General features: G+C 46.0%; 1 protein-coding gene across 2 annotated transcripts in view; it reads right to left on the bottom strand.

Annotated features, from left to right (window-relative positions):
* The window catches only part of ARHGEF3 (Rho guanine nucleotide exchange factor 3), a gene marked incomplete at its 5' end in the record, with an annotated part of 148,650 nt that overhangs the window by 52,327 nt on the left and 75,686 nt on the right, over positions 1-20,637 (bottom strand). Inside the window, one exon of one of the 2 annotated variants that reach the window (XM_081105968.1) lies at positions 11,566-11,814. The exons of the other annotated variant lie outside the window; for it this stretch is intronic. Within the exon in view, the coding sequence (XP_080962094.1) occupies positions 11,566-11,661 (96 nt within the window). Of the gene's footprint in view, positions 1-11,565; positions 11,815-20,637 lie in introns of those variants that run through there. 2 annotated transcript variants of the gene reach the window in all.

Below are 20,637 nucleotides of genomic sequence, written 5' to 3'. Positions count from 1 at the left end.
ACCAAGACTGCAGAGGCAGAAGGGCGGTGGAGACTGAGGCAGGGGGTAAAAAAGTAGAAGCTGTTCTTCCAACATTCGAGCCCTGTCACTCTCACTCTGGAATCCATAGCCCCTCTTGTCTCCTCCCCAGCATCTTCCAGCGGCCAATAGTCAATGTTCCCCCTTAAAGGCACACCTGGGAAGTGGTGGTGGGTTACCATCCAGCATCGCAGGTTCATTGGATGGCTACCTCCCGGTACTGCCCTCCTCCCAGTCTGCCAAACTCCCCAGTGAGATTGCCTGCTTCCCTACACCCCTTCTGCTGACTGACAATTACTGCCTGGATGTTAGGATTGTAAATGAGTTGGTCAAACCGAAGTAGAAGTTTCTTACATGCCTCTTTCTCTTCTTTTTTTTTAAACCCAGGAGGAAAAATGCTAGCTGGAGTCTAGTCTCAGTAAATACTTACTGACAATCCAAGAGCATCAGGGGTCATTTTCAGTTGTCTAATTCTTCTCCAACTCATATCCATCACGCTATGGAGTTTCCCCACATTTCTATCACAGGATCCACTTGTAATTAAAGTGCCCTGCTAATGAATAGGGCATCCTCACCTTCCCTGGGTCTGTGTCCTCCCCAGTGGTTAAGATTTCCTGATGAAGCCTGTCAGCTGGGAGTTGGCCTTGAGGACAGATGACATGCTCCTCATTTCCTGTGACCAGGGTGCCTCTACCCAGAGCCCAAACCCCACTAGATATTTTTCATCCTACCTGGCAGGAATGAACGTGAAGCGTACCAGTGAGCTTGGAACAGCTTTTGTGCTGCTGTTGTTTTTTAAAATAGTGCCCAGTGTCAATGCGAATCCCTGGGAAACTGGGTGGTGTTTCCTAAAAGGAAAGTGACCTCCCAGCAGACCACTGACAGGGCTGGTCATCCAAGCTTCCACTGGAGGAATATCTATGCAAAACAGAGGCTGCTGCGGCCGCCAGTGAGCTGTGGGCCCTTGATCTGTGGCGCCCTCTGCATGCCCATTTCATCTCCAGGATTCCCTGGGAAGTTCTCAGTTTACAGATGAGTCACTGGTCCAAGGTCCCCTGACTCACAAGCGGCCATTCAAACACAGCTCAGTCTGACCCTCAAACCCAAGTTCCTAACCACTTCACTCGATGGCTGCCCCATATGAAAACGCAATCTTGCTCAATCCTTCCCTCAGGGTGAAGGGCAAAAGAAGACGGGTTAAATGATTTCAGCTGGAACTATGGAAACTAACTTTGAAGCTTTGAAAAAAAAAAAAAAAGAGAGAGAGAGCTTTTTGTTTTTAGAACAGAAATCCAGTTTAATTGATTTTTTAATTGGTCAACCTTTAGTCAAGAATAGTTACCTACAATACATTAAGACCAGTTTTTTTTTTTTTTTAAGGCTAGTTTTTATCAGTTTAAAAATCAAATCTTCAGTATTTAAAATCTGGGTCCCATGCTCAAAGTCCAAATTTCAAGTTTAGCCTAAAGTGGCTGTGCCCAAATTTGAGAACTTACTGTGGCAGAGTTCTGATTCTACAATGGCCTCAGAACACTCCTAAGTACTGTTTCTAAACGGTTGATACCATCATGACAATTTTTTTTTTGTTGTAAAATGTGCATATCACCTGAGCTATTGTGTAGTTAATATTTTCTTAAGTAACTCATATCTTACTTAAGCAAACTTGTAAAAACAAACAATATCACTGCCTTACAGGGAAAACCACTATCACTTGCCATAATTGGAAACTAACTTTAAAAAATGAGTCCTATTGTTAAATTCTTGTTAGATACCCCTGCCCAAGAATGCAGAGCCCAAAGCCTGCACTTCCTTAAAAGTGAAAATTAGCAAGGGATAAAAATTGTTAAGGATACACTAGCAGCAGGTATACTACCTGCAAACTGAGACTTTCTCCTGGACACAATCAGAGGGATTGGTGGAGAACTGAAAAGAGAAAGTGATTCAAAATTATTTTATGTCTTGCCTTGGCCTATGTGGCTCAGTTGGTTGGAGTATCGTCCGGTACACCGAAAGGTCACAGGTTCCATTCCCCGTCAGGGCACATATCTAGGTTGTAGTCTGATCCCCAGTTGAGGTGCGTGTGAGAGGCAACTGATTGATGTTTCTCTCTCACGTTGAGGTTTCTCTCTCTAAAATAAAAATTTTTTTTTAAATATTTTATTGATTTTTTACAGAGAGGAAGGGAGAGGGATAGAGAGTTAGAAACATCAATGAGAGAGAAAAACATCGATCAGCTGCCTCCTGCACACCTCCCACTGGGGATGTGCCCGCAACCCAGGTACATGCCCTTGACCGGAATCGAACCTGGGACCTTTCAGTCCACAGGCCGACGCTCTATCCACTGAGCCAAACCGGCTAGGGCTAAAATAAATTTTTTTAAAAAACATATCCTTGGGTGAGGATAAAAAATATATATATTGTGTCTTGCCTCTGTATTACCTTGTCCTGTGTCACCTGAGCTATGCACAAGAGGTATGAAACTCACCTTCTGAGAAATAATGATCTAACCTAGCCCGCTCATTCCAGAAACAAAGGCTCTGAGGTTTCAAGAAGCTGAGTCTACTTGTGCCCTGTCCCCAACTAGTAGGGAAACTCTTGTACGAACCAACTGAGAAATAAATGCTGGTAAAGAAACTCAGATGAGTCATTAAGAGTCCTCCAAAGTGAGTTCCCATCATTCCATGTTGAGCCAGAACAAAGCTCTCTCTCCTAGACTCTTAAAGCCTGGACATAAGACATTCAGAGACTAATAAGAGAAAACCAGGGTTCTTTAATGATATTTCTCCTTCAAAACTCGCCAATAAGACACCATCAAACAGCTGAGGCAGAAGGAGGTTACTGCTCGCCTCATATCTGTGGTTGACACTTAAGCTACCATCAATTTTTCCTCTTTGCACAATCTATTTCCTTCTCAGCCGTTTCAGCCCCCTCCTGCAAGACCACACCCAGAAGCACCCAAGGCAATCACCAACCAGCAAGGAGGATGGCTGACAGAGGTGTGTGAAAATGAGACAAGACTGTCAAAACCTAGCAGGATATTGATGAGCCACTCACACCCCTCCCCCACATGTGTGAAGTGAAAAATAAGAATAGTCTTCACCAGTGACCTTTAATTATCCTCTCTATTTGCTTGGGGTTGTGCTTGACATGCCTGTGTCAAGTGGGGATTATGAAATGTTAGCATTTCAATATAAGATAACACACTTGAGCAGGGAGTTTACACTGGCCTTGTGTCAGGGCCAAAAAGCACACAAAAGGATGCCTTATCACTTAGCCTCCTTGGCCATGGGCCCAACTCCATCTCTTTCCAACCACTAGCTGGTTCCTTACCCCCTTCGCTGGCTTCTTCCTCAATGTGAGGTACCTGCTAAACATTTAACTTTATTTTTTCAAGATCCTGACATTGGATCTCAGTGTTTTATTTTAGCCAGGTTGCCAACTTCTAGTGATGTCTACAGAAACAGTACCCTCAGGGAAATGCTCTATTTCTCCTTAGCATTTAAGGATCACCTGTGATGCAAACTAGACCTGCAGAGCTCAATAAGACAGTATTTTAAGGGATGTCATCTACATGGATAGAAGTTTGGTTCTAGCCAAGCCAGCGTGGCTCAGTGGTTGAGCATCAACCTATGAACCAGGAGGTCACAGTTCGATTCTCGGTCAGGGCACATGCCCAGGTTGTGGGCTCGATCCCCAGTGTGGGGTGTGCAGGAGGCAGATTAATGATTCTCTCATCATTGATGTTTCTATCTCTCTCCCTCTCCCTTCCTCTCCAAAATCAATAAAAATATATTTTAAAAAAAGAAAGAAAGAAGTTTGGGTTTATCCATTCTCTGTGGGCTTTTTGTTGACTCTAACAGGGATTTCACATCAAATATGAAAACCTTGCACTTGGATCTGCTGGAGTACACGCCAAGGGAAAGGCCCACCGGTCCACTGGCCCCAAGGCAAGGTCGCTGCATGCTGTGTTCCAGCCAAGTTTATAGGGTTCACTTTGAACACCCCCAAAACAGTGTTGTTTACAACTGACCTCACTCAGGAACATGCCTGGCTTAAGCCAACATTGTGTTATGCCAAGAGGTCAAGGCTAGGCAAGGAGAGACCAACATTTTGGCCCTGCCTCCTAATCGCTCTGAATCTGTTTCTTCTGTTGATAACAAAGAGGACAGTCCTTGCCTCGCTCAGCTCCCTCAGCTGGTGCAAGGTTCAAAGGGGATAATGCTATTTGAATACTGGGTGGCATTTCTGCGAATGAGAACTTAGCGAGCACGATGAGAAAGGGAGGTGCTCTGTCTGGAACATCCTTCCCCCCACTTCTCTACATCCCATGTTCATGCATATATGTTCAGATTGGTTACATCAAGTATATAATTATGCTCAACCTTTTTCCCCTTAATTTTTTCCAGGAACACTAGGATAGATCTGTTTGCTAGTGTGTAATGGCTCAAATGATGTCCCTGACTCTTGTGCCAGAGGCCATGGTACATGGAACCATTCCTCCATTATAGGTCAGAGAGGTTGCTGGCTTTTCTGACTCATATAAATAAGTTCGAGAGGGTGCTGGCCTGGAATCAGACAACTGGACTTGGAGAGCTTTAGCTCTGCCATTCCTAGCTGTGTGATCCAGGGGAAATCACTGAATCCCTCTGCCTCTTAGTAGCCTCATCTTTAAAATGAAGAGAGCCCAGCTGGTGTGGCTCAGTGGTTGAGCATCGACCTATGAACCAGAAGGTCATGGCACATGCCCGGGTTGTGGGCTCTATCTCCAGTGTGGGGTGTACAGGAGGCAGCCGATCACTGATTCTCTCTTATCATTGATGTTTCTACCTAGTTCTCCCTCTCCCTTCCTCTCTGAAATCAATAAAAAAATTATTTATATGTGTATATATATATGTATATACATATATATGAAGATATACTCAAGTGAGGCAAAGAATATAAAAGTGCTTTGAAACTTATAAAATGCACAAACATAAAATGTGAGCATTATTGCAAATGATATCATTATGAACAACTTTGGACAAACAGCTCTCCCTCCCCAGAACTGGGACACAGGGTCCAAAGATTTTTTTGTCTTTTAATGTGCACTGACAAGTTCCCTCATTCCACTAGTCTGTTATTTCCCTGCAACATCCCCAGCACTGGGTTTTATCGTGTCTTTCAAATATCTGTGACATCAATTAAGTATGAAATAGCACATTTTTTGCCTCTTTTATTTCTATAATGTCTATTAGGGTGAATATTTTAAATAATGTTACTTTGATAGATCCTGTGTGTGAATTGCACATTTGTCATTGGTCATCTTGGAGTGTTCTTTTACATCTGTATAAATTATTTATATGTCAAAGATATTAATTTTTAGTCTGTCATCTCTATTTCAAAAATCTATTGCAATGTATTAGTCTACTTCCCTTGTCTAAGGAAGCACATTAAGTATAAAAGAAACCTTGTGTTGGTACAGCATCATACAGTGCTTTGGGCTGATCAATACTCAAGATTTCCAGGCACACAGGGGATGCCCAGTAGAAACAAGCAAGCAAGAAAAATAAGTTGGACAGCATGTTCTATTTGGAAGTGTTAGAGGAACCGGGAGTCTAGCCAAGAGAAGATGAGCTCCTGAGAGGTTGGGGAGAAGAGTGGTGGGGGGGGGGGGGGGGGGGGAAGGAGAAAAGTTTTCAAATATTTAAGGGGATAACCCACGAGAAAGTATTACCCATGAGAAAGTAATATTCAGCTCCAGAAGGCATCACTACAACTAAGAAAGAAGTTTCTCATGATCCACACTGAACAAAGACAGAACGTACAGCCTTAAATGTAATGAGCTCCCTGTCCCTGCAGGTGTTTAGCAGGCTGAATGGATCACGGAGGGGATACAAACTGGGCTCCATATTCTCAACAGGCCTTTCCCACTCTGAGGTTCTCTAATGAAATGACCCTGGGTCATTTCCTGGAGGCTAGTTTTGTTTGCTTGTTTCATAAATCCCCCCGGGGGGGGGGGGGGAGCTTGTTTTGTTACTCCTTTCCTCCTCATCTTAGAGCCCCGAGAGAAAAAAAGTTCAGTGAGTTTACCATAAGGTTTCTGGTTCAGCTTCAATAAACTGACCTTTAGTAATAATTGAGCTGCCTTCTCGCAAAAAGACACAATGGCCCAAACACAGGAGGTCCAGGCACAAGTGTTTCTCGACTTAAAAAGACCCACTCCTATTCCAGCCAGTCAAAGGTCCAGAAGCCTTTCTTGATTAATTTATGACACCGCCTCTTCTGAGCTAATAACTGGTGTCAATTCATACAAAACGAAAGGTATTAAAAGCCACCGCCCTTCACTCCAATGGTCCATCAGCCAACACAAGAATAAATGGCAATGCAATCGCAGCCATGGCCTCCTTTTGTGTGACCTGAACCTGTTACCAGCGCTGACAAATTATGGAAGGCAACTGCATGCATACATCACAAATGAAGTCGCCTTTCAGATATACACCCGATGCCATTAATAACAATTACATGTGCACAGGGCTTTGCGAAATTAGGATACGATCAGTAATTTATTTTCATTCAGTTGTTATGAAAACAGTGGCTCTGGTCCAGGATCTTACAGGCACTCGCAGAGTGTCTTGAGAAAATGACACAATTTGCAAATATCCATATGGCAGTCGGGGCCTTCCTGCTATCGGTTTACTTAGAAGGCTGGTGGTTAATGTGGACTAGCAAAGTGACTAATTGCAGAACTAACTGTGTCACTTCCACAGAGCTGAGCCTGCAGAATTCTGCCAAAGACCAGCTCCCTGCTGAGAAACACAAACGGAAATTATGGACACCTATCGCCTGCCTGCCTCCCCCCCTCCCCCGCCCCCGCCCAGCCCGCCTCCCTCCAAAGAGAGGTTTGCAAATCCCACTTCTGTGGGTCCCAGTCTGAAGTATTGATTACTGGGTAGGTCTCCCATCCAGACACTCAGGAAAAAAATGGGCCTCTGACCATGAGAGGGTTCATTCTTCATGTGTTATGCGGTGAGGAGACCAGTGATTTAGTCATTTAGAGGCAACGTGCTGTGATTGGGAAAGTAAGGACTTCAAGGTCAGACTAGGGTGGGAGTATTGGCTCCTCCACCTACTAGCTCAGCCACCCTGGAAAGGCCAATTACCCAGCTCTGATCCTAACGTTCTTCTACAAAAAGGGGCAATTATACCAAACCCAGAGAGTGAGGATGTTTAGAAGACTACAGGAAGATCCCTCCTGCACTGCTGTGCTCAAAACAGCATCAGGAAATTAAGATGGTGATCACGTTTCTTAAGATTGTTTTAGGAATCCTTTTGAGATGCAGAGGTGTTGATGATGATATTTATTGAGCAACTACTATGTGTCAAGCACTGTGCTAAGCACAGTACAGGAATCATCTCACTGACCCTCGCTATGGTCCTAGGAAGGTAGAACTAGTTCATCCCCATTTTCACTAAGGAAACAGGGGCTTAGAGAGGCACAGTAACTTGTCCAAGGCCACACCATTAGCAGGTGGCATTGGGACCCAGGCAGTCTTATTCCAGAGTGGATGCCTTGACCTCAAATGTACATGTCTAACGTCACCATATTTTCCTCTAATAAACCTACTCCTAATTCATGTGCATCCTGGAGGCCCAAGACCCCCAGATATTTTCCATGTGAACAAGATTGGATGACCATAACCAAATCCTATCAGCAAGGGATAGCTTTTACCTGTGTAACTCCATATGGCTCCTCACCCAGCAAGATCTGAGGTCACATGATTCACGGAGTCTATTTATTTAGTCATTTGAAGAAATTCGATTCTTAGTGCAATAACTCCTTGGAACTATTTCCATGCAGTTCTTTGTACGTACTGTCAGTTCAACACTATATGATACAGATTTCAAAAAAAGTATAAGCCAGTTGACTCTTTTAGCTCTCCAATGGCATGTGGGGAACACAGCCCCAGGTGCATACAATTTCCAAATACACGTGTGGACTGATTGGGGCATACATTATGACAGAGCCATAGGGTTCACTTTATTCTTTAGAGCTAAAGCTTAAAGGTACTTCTCAGCTACAGAAAGTACTCAAGATTCTATATTTAAAATAAATATTTGAAAGCGTTTTACATTGTCTGTTAAGTTTTACACTCCCCCCCCCCTTTTTTTTCTTCACAGAGATAAACACTCTTAGATGCCACTAGGTACATGGGTATTAAACACTGGACTAAATCTGGCATTGGATCTTGGTTCAGCTGCTGATTTTCTTTGTGACTTTCTGCAAGTCACCTCCCCTCAGTGTCTTTATTCATAGAGAGGATAATAGATGCTTTATGTTAACCTTACAGCATGGCTGGGTCTCAAGTGAGACACTAGACATGGTACTTAGAAAAGAACCAGAAATCCTTCATTTCTCAGTAGGTGTCATTCCAAGGGCCACACAAGGCTACTACTGGATGAGTCAAAACCAGAACATACAAGAGACAAAGGGACAAAGGCAATGACTACAAATACCACTAACTAAATCTGGCTTAATCCTGACCAATATCTGAGATAGTGAATCTTAAAACCAAAACTAAGCTGTCCATCACATTATCAGGTAATTCTTAGAAAGAAAACAACAGAAACACCTCTTTGTATTTTCATTAAAAATGAAATGGACCCCAAACCCTTAAGACCTTAACACCAGGCTCCAGAATCCTTAGCCAACATAGTCATTCATTTGAGTCTTTTTTAAGAGCAAACCTCCCCATGGGGAAACACTGGCTTTTAAGTTACAATTGGTATAATTTGTGAGCCTAATAGCTTTCCTTTTAATGACTTGGTCAGGTGTTCGGAGCACCTAACATGCTAGAAGCACCAGTCCCCCCTGGCATGGGAAGTAAGCACCCAACAAAGATCAATTGAGCAAAGCTGCATCGATGATCAGAAGAAGTAAGCTTAGTGATGCTCAGGTGATACCACGTTTCTCAGTGAAAGTCTAGAGCCACGGACTAATAAGCTCCTTAGATTTCAGTTAACGATTAGAGCCGGGAGGACCTACCTGGTTATGGGTATTAAAACTGAACATTTGCAACCCAACTCATACGCCCATGTCATAAGAAATACTAGATTAAGAAGCAGTATTATATTAATGTCATAATCCATACAGAACATTTTTGTCTAAAATATTTTAAGAAAATAAATTTTCAAAATATGTCATTTTTCCCCTTTCACTGGGGACCATCATTGAAATAAAAAAAGTTACAAAGCACTTAAATATCTAGTAGAAATTTTGTTAATGATTTTAAGAGAATCTTTATTGTTGGACATTTTTACTCAAATGTCTGATATCAAATGCACATCAGTGACACCTGCCCCTTCCCCATGAGCCTTTCCCTAAGTGCCCTTCCCTAGCACATTGGTTGCAACGACAAAAAACAAACACTAGAAGGCACTTTCCCATTCAGCACTGTGCCCCTGTCCTCCCATAGCAAATGCAGAAGGAATAGCCATGATACATCTAAAGGGCACAGGTGCTTTGTTGTAACTGCCTTTGAAGGTCAAAAAAGGATTTTAGAAAGGCCAGTTTTTTAAATTATTATTATTATAACCACATTCCTTCTGCAAAGAAAATGATCAATGTTAAAAAATTACTTCCCTAGAAACTAACAGTCAATGCCTCGTTTATAAACAAGTATATAACCACGTTTTCAAAAGGCCAACTAGCCTATGCTGGTTTTTAAACACAAATACTGATGACACCTGCTGGTAGAAAATGTATTTTCATTAACTGCTTACAGAGAAGTGAGCCCTACAAGGTTTAGCTGTCTTTTGCACCGATACTGAAACCAGAAAACTAGCCCCCAAACTCACTTAGGTTTCTTCTTCCAGCCTTGCCTATCGTCATTATCAGGAAGTGATACGCCAGATCAATGAAGCTTGGAAATATACTGGACTGGGCACCTCTGTCTCAAGGTATATACAGCATAAGAGATACTTCTACTCGGATTTACACACTTTAAAAAAAAAATCCTCAATGGTGTTACCTGAAAAACATTTACCAACTACTTTTGAAATAAAATAGTTCCTCCCCCATCCTTACTCCCACACCAGGACATCTTCATAAAATGAAAATAAGTTACGTTATATAATCTGGATCCCTTAGGAAAATTAATATTTGGCATTTCTTTGTGATGATACATTTCTTTCATCACATTTGTGACACAGAGATATATTTACGTTCTAAGTATAAGAATAAGAAAAGACGAAGCAGATGGGTGTTAACCCACATCTTTCACCAAACTCCTAAAAAAAAAACAGGAATACGTAATAGCAAGAAGGAACTAGTGAGAGCCCAGAGCTGTTTTCACTATTATTTTATGTGACCCAATTCAATGTACTAGTTAAACACGGTTATGCTTTGCTTCCTCCCAAAAGGAAGCTAGTTTGAGGGGCACTAGCTTCACTGCTCCTACATTCATTAAATTATGAAGTTCCCATTGAAAAACCATTCTATCCATTCCAAGCCTGAACAACCTGAATCCTATGCAGGTGCCGTCCTGTCAAAACTAATAAGAGTCCAAACACCACTGGGGCCATAACACTTCCACAGCTGCTGGGAACAGAAACTCGTTGTGAAGATGTACAACTGAGCTGGGGTGGAGGGCGGGGGTGGGGGGAGAAGTTAGTTTGGGCTCAGCTTACAGAAGGCTGATCACAACTAGAGACCGGAATCTTGTCAGCTTAGAGCAGTTCTCACTAGAAGCAATGAATCTTTGATGCTGTCCTCCTGAATATACATAATCCAGTGAGCCAAGTACACACAGCCGAGCAGACCCAAGGGTGCCAGGTGGGTGGGACCCCCAGGAAGGCCGGATGCACATCGGCCTCCATACTTTCCCTGGTCCGGGTGGTGGTGGAAAGTGTCAATCTCCCACTCACACACGAGCAACAGTGATGAGCTGGGCCCTGTGAGTCCCACCATAGCTAGCCAAGAGAAGAAGGTGGCACAGGCCTGGTCCACAGGGAGGGTTCAGATCCACAGGCAAGTTCCCAGGAAGAGAAATATTTCTAATGTTCCAAGACAGCTTCCCCCGGCCCCCGAGATTTTAACTCATTTTCAGGACCCATGTGGGAGGCACTCAAAATGATCATTTAGCCCCCAGACCACGAGCTGACTGACCCCATGGCCACAGGTGACATGCAGAAGGGCGCTAGCCTTTGTTGCCAAGCCTGACAGGTGAGATATCCAACCCCGGGAAGAGGAAAGGGACCCTTAGAGTAGCTCTTCCCGGAACTGGGCCTGCTGATACAGTAGGAAGTCCCTCTGCCAGGTCTCTGCAGAAGATTGACACTTGCAGGAAGCAAGGGTGAAGGAGGTGGGGGGGGGGGGGGGTAGAGGAGGGGCAGGGGCAAAAGGCTGCTGCTCCCTGGTGGAGAGGAGCAGGGACAGGGACAGGGACAGGCAGAAGGCGGCGGCGCAGGCTTGATCCACAGGGAGCGCACAGAAGGCAGACAGTGAGAGACGGAAAGAATGAGCAGTGAGTGACACGGAGCCGGACCGGAGAGTCCAGGGGAAGCCCCTACCTCGGCGTCCTTGGCCGGACTGCTGGCCGGGGAAACCTCCAGGCTGCAGTTCGCCCTCTTGACCGAGAGGTAGAAGGGGTAATCCTTGGCCACCATGGCGGCTGCCGGGCCTGCCCTTTGAGGTGTCACCGCTGACCCGAAGCGAGAGCAAAACTCCCAGGCGAAAGGGGGCCCCAGCTCCACGGTGCCGGGCGCCGCGGCGACGCGGAGACTGACAACCGGCTTCTCGCCCGAAGGCACCCAACCCCGCGCGCCGGCTGGAGGGGGCGGGGCCAGGGCAGGGCACGCCCACCTGGTGGGCGGGGCGGGGCGTCTCGGGAGCCCCAGGTGCCGCCCCGCATCAGCGCCTCGGGCGGGGGCGTGATGGCCGCCTGGCCCCGGGGCCGCTGCGCTGGACCCCGCAATCCCTGGCGGGGGCGGGGGCGGGGGCGGGGGCGGGGGCGGGGGCGGGGAGGTCGGGGAAGAAGCCGGGCGGAGGGAAACTGCCCCGGGGAAAGCAGGCGTTTGGAAAGCCCACCTTGCTTATTCCCAGCCAGGCTCCCCTCACACACATTTTTTTTAAATGAACGCCAATATAACAGAGTCTATAAACAGTAAAATGCGCCCCATTTAAAAAATGTTTTTATTGATTTGAGGGAGAGAAAGGGAGAGGGATAGCGAAACAAACGCATCCATGAGAGAGAAACACCCATAGGCCGCCTCCTGCACGCCCCCCACTGGGGATCGAGTCCGGGCACGTGCCCAGGAATCCAACCGAGGACCTCCGGGTTCATGGGTGGACGCTCAACCACTGAGCACACAGGGGCAAACGCGCCCATTCTAAGTGTACAGCAGTTAAGTGATGACAAATATAAATGCCTGTAATCTCTGTAACCTCCTCCAGAGAGCTCCCGGGGCCCTTTCCCTGCAGCCTCAAGGCAACCAATCTACAGCACCTTACTAGAAAAAAACACATTGCAAATGCCCAGCAGGCAATTACAAGGTCATCTCCTGCAGCCCTGTCTGGGCAGTAAAAACCAAGTGGCACCTGGAAACAGCTAATATCCACCAACAGGGAATCCTATATAATAAAAGGTCAGCCACCATAAGCATATGAACAGAACCACCATGGCCCCTCCCAGGGCTGGCTCCACCCCCAAGCAAGTGGTGGCAGGCATGTGGTTAGAGGTGATCAGGTAGGCAGACCAGCAGTTAGGAGCAATCAGGTAGGCAGACAGCCCCTCACTGAGCTGGCTCCACCCCCAAGCAAGTGGTTAGGGGCGATCAGGCAGGCAGAGTGGTTAGGGGTGATCAGGTAGGCAGGCAAGTGGTTAGGGGCAATCAGGCAGGCAGACCAGCAATTAGGGGTGATCAGGTAGACAGGCAAGTGGTCAGGGGTGATCAAGCAGGCATAGGGCCACTCGCAGGGCTGCCTCCCCTCCCCCAGCAAAGAAAGAGGGAGGCCCAGGCCAGCCAAGCCATCACATCCCACACCTGTCTCCTGCAGAGGGAGGTCACCAGTGGCAGTGGAGCAGGGGGCAGCGCTGCACAGATGGCAAGCAGTGGCAGCTGCGGGGGTGGGGCCAGCTGCCTACAGCTGGGGGAAGAAAAGCCCGGATAGGCCCTGATCTCAGGCCAGGCCTAAGGACCCTACCTGAGGGGTCCTGGATTGTGAGAGGGTGCAGGCTGAGCTGAGGGACCCCCCAAGTGCACCAATTTTTTTGTGCATTGGGCCTCTAGTACTTAAACTCTCCTCATTATGGAGCACTCTTAGCAGCGGTCAAAAAGAAGATGGGTCTGGAGTGGAAAGGTCTCTAATGTATGAGTTCAGTTAAAAATTAATTGCAGAAAAAGCACAGTATAATGCCATTTGTGTAAAAACACATTTACAAAAGAATACCATATATTTTCTATAGATACCTGGAGGTAAGTACCATTGGGAACCATCCAGAAGGCTCCACAGCAAACTCCCATCAGGAGTTCTCAGGGCGGAGGGGAGGCAATCAGTACCAGAGGGTACCTGGCATTAAGGGATTAAAGGTAACAAAGGAGACTACAAGTATAGCTAATGCTCTTAAAATTGTTTTTAATCCTCACCCGAGGGTGTTTTTATTGAATTTTAGAGGGAGAGGAGAAGGGAGAGATAAGAAGAGAGGGGGGGAGGGAGGGAAAAAGGGAAGGAGGGAAAGAGAGAGGGAAAGAGGGAGGGAGAGAGAAACATTGACTGCTTGTCTCCCATACCCACCCCGATCTGGGATTGAACCTGAAACCTAGGTATATGCCCTGACTCAGAATCAAACCCAAAACCTTTTGGTGTACAGGACAATATTCCACCTGGCTAGGGCTGTTCTTAAATTTTTTACAAGAGAAATATATTCAAGTGTTTCTTGGGAAATTAGAAATTAGTTTTTAAAAATTAAAATGATCATTACCTTAAGTTACTTTGTCGACTGCACTGTAGGATTTTCTCCCCCCTCCTTCTCAGAGTCCTGGCCACAGTGAGTGTGGTTTGGGGAAGCGTCTTGTTTCGACTTCCTCCGTGTGCAGGAGGGAGTGGGAAAGGAAGTGTGTAGTCCCTGCTTCTGTGTTCTCTGCTTCCAGCTGAGGCCAGAATCCTCACTTCCCACTTCCCAGACAGGAAACCTCACGATACAGGACTCTTTCATCTCAGGTACCAAACCCACACGCTGGCACGAAATCCACCCACTTCCCCGCCCAACAAGTGGAGATAAACTGCCTCCAGAAGGAGTTCTAGGGAGAGCCGGGACCAGCTTTGCAGCCTCACTGCTGCCACAGATGTGAAGGAGACTCCTGAAGGAGTGGGTTCCCACGGAGACGAGGAGAGCGCCTGCATGCTTCCTCTTAAACATGGACCATAAAGCGGTGATAAGGCAGCGGGGTGGGACCACTGATTCCTCCTGCCTGTACTCCTGAACACAACTCTGTCCTTTCAGCCTGGGCTGGGCGGATGGGGGGCTTACACAGGTGGTCTCCACAAGCTGGGCTAAGCTTGGTGGGGGAGAGAGACACCCTCACCTCCAAGGCCACCTTACCCAAAGCAGCCCCTGGTTAATTCTGCAGCCAAAGTAGGGCCAGGAGGCAGGGAGATGCCTCACTTAAGGCTCCCCTGGCTGCCAAGGACATGAGCTGAAGCACCTGCAGCTGCTCCTCATTCCCTCCCTGCTCTGGCTCCCATGGGCCCACCATCCCAACTAGAGCAACGGTTGCCAACCTTTTGGACCTCATGGACCACCAGTGGTCTGTGGGCCACCGGTTGGCGACGGCTGAACTAGAGGACTCTGCCAGCAACAGCCCTTCGGCGGTGGGCTTTGATCCCTGGTGGAGCTTGCTGGGCCTTGTCCTCCAGTTGGGAGGGTGCTTCCAGCATTTGGTGAAGAAAAGAGCGACCCAGCAAACTACGACAGACCTAGGATTAGACTACTCACTGTAGGATCTGCAGGGCCAAGCAGGAAATCTGACACACCATGAAATCCAGTGTAGTAATAAACTAAGCCTAAGGAAGGGAGGGCACTTTAACCTCAAGTTTAAGTACAACTACCACAGAGCAAAGAATAGTCATTGGCTGATGAGAACGCTTCCATATTCACTTTCTTATAACGTTTTTTATTTGCCCCTCCTTAAAATATTTTGATCCTTAAAAATAACCAATATGCTTGGCGACACAACATATGAGCAAAGTTACATCTTTTCTACTATCCATGCTAGGGAGAACTGGGGGGAGAGGAGAGAATTGATTTATAGCTAATGGCCAATAATAATTTAAATAGCGCTGCCAACAAAACAAAACAAAACGAAAATAGGCCCCAAAACGAATGTGAAGGGAAAGATGGCAATCTGGAGTTTTCTTGGGAGGCCTGAGACAGTTAAAGGATTTTCAAGGGTATTGACCCCACGCAATTTCCATCTTGTGCCCTGACTTTAGAACCTTCTCAGTGTGTGATGTGCTGCTCCCAAATTAGCAGATTTGGGCTTTGGGAAATCTGCCTAGGATTCCAACCAGAAGTGTCTGTCACCAAAGACTTTGTCAGAAAGCAGGCCGCTCCACAGAAGGGTCCCCAAGCACACACCTGAGGCTGGTGTCACAGTTGAGCGAAGCCACCCAACTCTGCAGTGCTGCCCAGCTGAGCGGGCCCCGGAGCTCCGCATTACCCATCCTGCCTGTGTGTGTGTTTATGGGCTTAGGAACAACTCTGCTCTAACAGTCAGCTCCACTCAAAGCAACAGCACAAAGTGCCTTTCAGAACTCGCCTTGGGCAAAGCCCGTTATAATCCTATAAAACGCTGCACAGCCGGGCAGTGTTCCTCGCTAGCCAGAAGCCTGGAGACTGGAATAAAGAAGTCTGTTCTGCATTTCCAGGACCGGTGCCAAGAGCAGGGCCTGCGTGCTCGCCTGGGCCGAGCGGGGCTCATTTGTGCTGCTGGTAGAGTGGTGGGTCTCCACACATAAGCCCACCACTGATTATGAGCTCCTTTCAGACGAACCGTCAGCCAGGCGTGGCTGGAAGACCATCAATCAACTTCTCAAATCCACTGCCGTGACTGTGAGCAGAACAGGCTCAGCATGAGGCTAAAACTTCAGAAGTTAGAGCGGTTGTGACAGTCTTCTCAGCCAACGGGACGATGCTTTGTCCTGTCAGCGCTATACTTAACACCAGGGTTAGTGTGTTCTTCTTTTTCCTAAGCCTCACTGTTCATTCGTTCGTTCATTCATTCATTCATTCATTCATTCATCAAGTAGGTAAGAATGCCTATTACAGATCAAGTGCTCAATTAGTTACATTTCTCCCATCTTTTCTGCCCATTCCTGAACCTCTATGCCAGGAATACACACCTGCTCAAGGAACATGTTGAGTGTAAAACATGGCCGTTCAACGGTAACCTCTGCAGAGAGGTATGCACTTGCAGAAGAAGCTCAAGTAACAGTAGCCCATCCTCCAAAGCATGGCCTTCAGCTTCCTTGGCATCTAAAGCCATCTCTTCTGTCCCTGCTAGTCTGACATGGTCATGTAGATACATGTCAGACACACATGTGTACCAACACCTCTCCCCTCCCCTTCCTTTTGGGTGACATACCCAGTTAATGACCCAGCTCCCTCTCCTCTCTGCAACTTCAGTCTTGATGGGAGAGGGGAGTTAAAAAAGCCTGCAGAAGTCCTGGCAGTGAATTCTGAGAGATTGGGACTATGGTTTACTGCCAGACAGGTAAAAATGGCACAGATGAAGCATTGAAGATATCTAAGATCATACCAGTGTCCAGTGTTACTCTCCCTCTGTCTGGGGATACGTCTACTGGCTCCAGGCTAGATTTATGAAAATACATCCCTAGATATTCTAAAGCTGCAAGGCTTCATTCTTGCATTCTCTTAAAGATCTCATTTTCTGAAACAAGTCTGAAAAACTGGTTAAGTGACAGAATTTTTCTCTTTCTCCTAGGATCGAGCTAATCCTGTGGATTACTAACTCTAATGCAAAAATAATCAAGACTCTATGTTTGGGGGGAAAGGAGGAATGAATATCTGTTTTGCCCTAATATGCCACATGCAGGTGCATTCCCTAGGTTCTGGTTCATTTACAGCTGTGATTCTCAATGGGGGCGGGGGGGGGGGGGGATGGGTGCGGCCGGTGATTTTAACTCCGGAGGTGACATTGGCAATGTCTGGATAGACTTTTCATTGTTCCTGGGGGAGAGTGCTAGTGGTATCTAGTGGGTAGAGGCCCAGGATGGGATGCTAGAAAACATCCTATAATGTACAGGACATACCTCCACAACAAAGAGTTAACAGGTCCAAAATGCCAACAGTGCCACTGTTGAGAAACACTGCATTACAGAGAGAGTAAAGCTGAAATATGGCATTAGAGCCAGAGAATCTTTTAATTTTGACCTCAAGGATATTTTCACCTTGATCATTGATTGATGTCAAATGTTAGCTTAGGCATGGCGGTGTAAAGAAAACAATGGTTGAGTGCCAGCCCTGGCCTGGTAGCTCAGTTGGTTAGAGCGTTGTCCTGATATACCGAGATTGCGGGTTCAATCCCTGGTCAGGGCACATATAAGAATCAACCAATGAATGCATAAATAAGTGGAATGACAAATTGATATTTCTCTCTATGGCTCTCCCTGTCTCTCTCTCTAATCAATTTTTAAAAAAAGGGTGAGTGCCAAGAAGCCTCAGAATATTGACATGCCTAGAATCTTTCCCTGATGCCCAAACTTGACCCTTAACCGAATGACAGATTTCATAACATATGAAATGGACAAGAGAATAAGGAAGGATATGGGAGTAAGGCAGGCTGGGGGCGGTATAGAAAACTGTCTTGGGAAGGGCACGAAATGTTCCAAAGCTTGGTCTTTCCCAAAACAACCTTTACCGCCGCATTTCATTGTTTTGGGGGGCAGAAATGCAATCTCAGTGATGAAATAAAAACCCCACAGAGTTCAATTCATTATTGTTTTGGCTGCACAGCGTGTGTGATGGGAAACTTGTCTTCACTCCAGATGTTGCAATAAGAATCCTGAACTTCTCCAATTTTAGCTGATTACTATCAGTAACTTGTTTTGCTTAGAGAATCCAAGCTATCTCTGAGACTACTTTCTGTATAATTCTAAAGGGTCTTTGAACTTTATAGATAGTCTGCATTTGTTTGAGAGTCTTTAATATTTTTGAACAAAAATTCAATAAACTTGTTTATACCCCAAAACTATTTATTCCCTGTAGACTACAGCTAATGTATGCATTGCGTAGGTTTTAAAATACTAATCATTGCATGGAGAAATTAGAATCCAAAATGTATAAAGTCTAGCTTTGGATATTGGAAGTGTTTTCTATCAACTACAAACTCAGCAAAGTACCATATTTCATCAAACCTAAGATACCACAGACTGTAATATGTGGTATTATTTTATGTACTACCAGGAGAGAAAAAAAAAATGCTGCCAATTATAACATATGATCAATTCCAGAGAAGTTAAAAAGTGGAGCAAATGTGCATAAAATAAAATATAACAGTATTCATCCATCTGGCTGGGATTTGAAAACACACATTTGTAGAAACATGACTTCTGGGAATTCAGGGACAATAATTCCAGAGACTACCTGCGATGAAATCAACCAAGAAACTTATCAAATCCGTATCCCTGGGCCCTACTTTGGGTCCATGGAATTGGAGTCTTTAGCAGTGGACTCCAGAAATTCGGATCACAGTTATCAGCAAGTCCAATAATGAACCTGGGCCCCCTCCTTCAGAAACACTTTCATTGCAGATCCTCAAGCCAGAGCTGCCCAGGGGTAAAATGTGGCAGCATCAAAATCCAGAATGGGCACGGGAGCGGCTTATTTGCTCATCCAACACTGAGAAACTATTCTGTGCGGACAGGCTGCTATATGCGTATGGATGCCTTGGGGGATACAAGGAAAACTATGCAAGTCCGCACTTCAAGTAAACTACCAACTGAGCCACCCACCAGGAGCTGTGTTCTGGCTCTCGGGACTTGATTTACAATCTAGTATCCAGTTCCAATGAAAAACATGCTTATCTTCATAGCCAGGGGGCACGACTGCATTTAGGTTTTTAAAAAATTAGCTGTAGCAGTCGAGAATGGGAGGAGGGTAGTTGGCTTGAGATGTTTACTTGAACAAGACCTGCGTCTGAGGGGAGGCGGGGAGGGGGCTGGCATGTGTAAAGGAACTTAACTACAGAACAAGTTCAGCTAGCAGAAGCAGACTCCCAGCAAGCACATGCCTCACTCGCCTGGCGGGAGCGGAAGTCGGCTGGGGTGTGCTAGAGAGAGCAGCCCATTAGCTGAAGTGTTCTTCCAGCCCAGGGCGTCCGACAACACTGCAGAGGGGTTAGGAGGTGCAGGTTCCCTGAGCACTTTGGTTAAGTGGGTGCTGACTTACATGTGCTTCTGCTGTATTTGAATTGTTTTTCATCTCACATCCAAAACTAAGCTCAGCAAACACAGGTCTCCCATGCCCACAATTCTGACTGAACTAAGAGCCTTGGCAACAGAAGGCTGAACACAAGCATCAGCCCTGGTTCACCAACTTTGATCACCACCCTGTCATTTAGTTCTTTGGCATGAGGAGATAGACCGCCAGATGGCTTTCTGGCTAATGCCTCTCATCCGAGGCTGTCCCTGATGCCCAGGATCGGAGAACCCTTGCTTTGTGACCCCACAGTGCTGACTGAGCACCTTTCTTTCCCCTGTTCTCATCCTGCTCACAGGGACTGACTTGCTGTGTCTCCACTGCCCAACAGCAGCGAGCTGCCAGGGAACAGGGGCCGTGTCTGTCTTGCTCACCACAGTGACTCCAGCTCCTTCCATCACTCTGGCACATGGCAGAACAGTGATGGCGAACCTATGACACGCGTGTCAGAAGTGACACGCGAACTCATTTCTTTGTTAAATGACATTTAAATATATAAAATAAATATCAAAAATATAAGTCTTTGTTTTACCATGGTTGCAAATATCAAAAAATTTCTATGTGACACGGCACCAGAGTTAAGTTAGGGTTTTTCAAAATGCTGACACGCCGAGCTCAAAAGGTTCGCCATCACTGTGGTAGAAGGACCCATAATTGTTAAATAAAAATTAAATTGAAATGGAGCTATTCAAAGAACACATCATGAAGGAGGTAAATCCAGAGAATTTTTGCAACGAGGGACAGAAGTTTCTGAGATGGGACTGAGAAATCATATGCACAATACCGCAGCAAAAAGACATTTTGAAAAGCATACCTGAGTCCCTAACGCTTATCTTCTTGAAGAGTCCAAGACTCACCGAAAGCACGTGGAGAGCCAGCTCCTGCGGTGTAGGCTGTGGGCCCTCTCGGATATTACTGAGCTTTCAGTTCCCCTGGCTTCTTGTAACACCCCCGGCGGGTTACACTAATTCCTGAACAAGGTGGACTTTCCGGGAGACTGAAACTCTGGCGGCAAAGGTATGTCAAATAGTTTTGTTTTCAGAGACACCGTGTAACATGTTCATCTGAACCTTTTCCTTCCTCCAAAGGCACTTTCTTCCTTTTCCTGCTCTGTTTTTTATTTCAGGCTAAACTATAATTTTGT

The sequence above is a fragment of the Myotis nattereri genome (genome assembly GCF_964212035.1).
Source record: "Myotis nattereri genome assembly, chromosome: 14".
Lineage (NCBI taxonomy): Eukaryota > Metazoa > Chordata > Mammalia > Chiroptera > Vespertilionidae > Myotis > Myotis nattereri.
The sequence above is the reverse complement of the archived record's forward strand: the minus strand, read 5'-3'. Positions and strand labels throughout refer to the sequence as shown.